This window comes from Cucurbita moschata, unplaced genomic scaffold, assembly GCF_002738365.1.
Source record: "Cucurbita moschata cultivar Rifu unplaced genomic scaffold, Cmos_1.0 Cmo_Scf00269, whole genome shotgun sequence".
In the NCBI taxonomy this organism is placed as follows: domain Eukaryota; kingdom Viridiplantae; phylum Streptophyta; class Magnoliopsida; order Cucurbitales; family Cucurbitaceae; genus Cucurbita; species Cucurbita moschata.
The window spans coordinates 1-3348 of record NW_019268785.1 but is presented as its reverse complement, the minus strand read 5'-3'; the positions used below and the strand labels follow the sequence as shown (position 1 = coordinate 3348).

Here is a 3348-nt window from a genome sequence, read left to right as displayed (position 1 = left end):
GTGCAAATACCTCTTCGAAGTCCACTCCTTGCTTCTGGACGTAGCCCTTCGCCATCAGACGGGTCTTGTGGGGGGTGTTAAGGATAGTTGACCGTTCATTATAAGGCAAATATCTATAAGGCAAATATTTATATTTGCCTTACATTACGGGTTACTATATTTGCCCTTTTATTAAAGGCAAATATATTTTATTCATTTATTATTCTTTCCTTTTATTGCTATTTCCATATTATTTGTAATTTACAATAGTTCTGTATTCTGTAAATGATTATAAATAAGAGAACTCTCACCCCCATTTAGGTGTGGTGGATTCAGCAAACATTCACAGCTTTAATGCGCTTAACCGCCTCTGCCGCCTCACTTTTCGCTTGCAGCAGGGTCAGCCACATGAAGCGGCTTTTGTCATCGACTAATAGGAGGGAAGAGAGTCTTACCGCCTTGGGTCGCCGGTTTGATGGGCCCGCAGATATCGCTGTGTACAAGCTCCAACCGCTCATCGGCGCGGTAGGATGTTCGAGACGGAAAGGGTGTGTGCCTCTGTTTGCCGATGAGGCACCCGTCGCATAGCTTGTTCACGCCTTTGATTGCCGGCAAACCGTGCACCAACTCCTTCTTCTGTAGCTTTTCTAGGGCAGGGAAGTTTTAAGTGCCCGTACCTTGCATGCCACCTCCAAGATACCTCTTCAGTCTTGGCCGAGAGGCTGACGAGTTGCTCTATCTCTAACTCCAGCATGTAAAGACGATTTGTCTGCGCCGAACCTGAGTGAGCAGCCGTCGTTGATTATCGCAAATTTGAGTAGTCCGTGCTCGATGGAGAAATGAAGCAGCCTGTCTCATCGAGTTGACCCAGGCTCACAAGGTTAGCCTTGAGCCTCGGGATGAAGTAGACGTCGGTCAGCTTGCGGTGCTCGCCTCGCTGATGAACAGGATGGTGCCGCGCCCTTCGATCTCGACGACGGAGCCGTCGCCGAATTTCACCGTCCCGCGAATCCCCGAGTCGAGCTCAAAGAACGCAGATCTAGCCTCGGTCATATGGTTTGTTGCCCTTGTGTCGAGGATCCATCGCCGGTGCTCGTGTTGCTCATCCCTCTCGCCGATCTGAGCGAACACTCGCTCCTCCTCCAGTTGAATTGGCTCCCCAGCTGGTGCCGCCTTTGCTACGCCCAACTGATTTGGAATCGAGATTGGGGGCGCATGCACTTACCATGAAGAGAGCTGGCTCGTCCTCCTCCGACTGAGCCACATAGGCCTTTTCGGCCTTCTCCTTATTCCTGAGCTTTGCTCCAACAATTCTTGCTCACGTGACCTCTCTTCCCACAGTTCGAGCACGGGATCGGCCTAGCCGTTGGTCAACTCATTCATTTGATCCCCATCTTTCCCGCACATGCGCCCGTGGGACTTTCATGGCTTCTTACCGCCTTTGCGGCCTGAGGAGGGCCCGTTGCTCTTGCCGATGTTTACCACCGAGAGTGGTGATGCTTTTGGCAAGCCCCGCGATCCGAATTGAAAAATCATCGACGAATTCGCTGTCCTTAAAGCGGAACTCCGAGAGCTCCTTCTGCAGCTGCTCGATGTTGGATTCACGCACACGTTGTACACCAACCCGACGAGATTTGATTCCCTCCAAGGACGATTGCACGGTACGCTTGGTGGAAAGAGACGCCAGCATCTCTAGGGGCATAGATCATATTATGGCAGCGAATGCCAGCCGATCCTCCCAATACTCGATCGTTTCTCCTTCTTCTGGCTCGATAGCGTGCCATAACCCTTGCGCCTGTAGGCACGCATCAACAAGGCTCACTCGTTGTAGTTGGACCTTGTCAACATTGGGTACTGAACGATGGCGGTGGATATTAATGTTTTATTTATTTATTTATTTTATAAATTTTATAAATTAATCCATTAAATTATATTTAGGAAGTATGGAACTTAAAAAAACAAACTATTTCGTAGTCATATACTTAAACGAAATGAATGATCAATAAGTATTGATATTACAACAAATTTTGTTAAAAACAAAATTTGGTAATATAAAAATAGATACACAAAAGAATAGTATGAATCTCCACCGTCCATGATCATGCCTTCAATCCACTACACTTAGCAACACCAAACCCAATTCTCTTATTGCTCAGATCGTACTCCACCCACATATTCTGCTGATGAACGTTCCCGATTATATTACTCTCAGTCACAAGTCTATCTGACCGTCCGATCCCCACGCACTTCACCCCTTCCTCCACTTCCGTCAATAACCCTTCCCCTTTCCCGACCAATATCTCCACCCCATTCTCAAACTGGAACCACATGTCGCCGATCCTCCGACCCACCGCCGCCGCCACTGCGCCGTCGAAACACATGTCGGCGACGGCGGCGTATTCGTATCCTTTCTTCATCATGGGCCCCACTAATCTGACCATCTCTTCTCTGACCTTGCTGTAGGCCTCATCTACCAAATACGTCAAATCGGAGCCGGAGTCGATCATGGTCTGACCGGCCCCAGATGGGTCCGGTTTGAAAACGGCGGGCGAGATGTTGAGTTTGTTGTTGCCTATTCTTATCCCCTTCATCGGGAGGGTGTAGGCCGACTTGTCAAGATTCGGGGAGAGTCGACTTTTGGGGAAAGTCAACATGTTGACGTATTTGAATTTAGCGGAGTTGGGGTTGTCTCCAAGGTAGAACAAGCCGGTTAGATCCGACCCGGTTCGATCCGGAACGCAATAGGAAAACTTGGATATCTTGGCCTGGGAGATGAAGGAGAGGCGTCCAGTATTCATTCCCAACATACCCCTGTTTTGGGTGGAGGCCGTAGCGCAGCCCAGAAGGAGGGAGCGGGTAGTTAAGGAATTGGAGAAGGTGAATTTTTCAGTGACGAGATTACCCTCGGCCAGGGTCCCATCCGCGTAGAAGTAGGAGTAGTGGCAGTGGCGAGTTGGGTCACAAGAAGTAGGAAGGGTAAAATCGGGAATTCGGGGTCTGCACAGAGTGGTGTTACAGGGAAGGAAAGAGAAAGAGGAGGAGAGATAAGGGTCAAACCAATTAATCATGGGCTTCACTGATTTTCTCCTTACTTTGCCGTGGCATTGAATCCAGGACAGTTGGCTGCCGGTGTCTACGACCATGTCCATCTGCTGCGGCGGCGATCCAATGGGAACAGACACCACAAGGGCGTTGGAGTACTGGAAGGGGAACTTCCCATGGGATTTGGTTTTGGAGGAGAGGGAAAGGGAGGCTTCTTGGGAGGAGACAGAATGGGAGGTCAGAGGGAAGGAGAGGGAGAGGGAGTTTGATGGGGAGAATAAGAGACCCAATAGGGAGAGCAGTAGGAGAGAGAGAGGCATGATTATG

At 49.6% G+C, this 3348-nt stretch overlaps 1 protein-coding gene across 1 annotated transcript; it reads right to left on the bottom strand.

Annotated features, from left to right (window-relative positions):
- Nucleotides 1-1929: 1929 nt before the first annotated feature.
- On the bottom strand, nt 1930-3341 carry LOC111440458 (aspartic proteinase PCS1-like). Its single transcript, XM_023077525.1, has one exon. The coding sequence runs from the start codon at nt 3339-3341 to the stop codon at nt 2079-2081; it is 1263 nt and encodes a 420-aa protein (XP_022933293.1). The 3' UTR covers nt 1930-2078.
- Between the last annotated feature and the right edge of the window lie 7 nt (nt 3342-3348).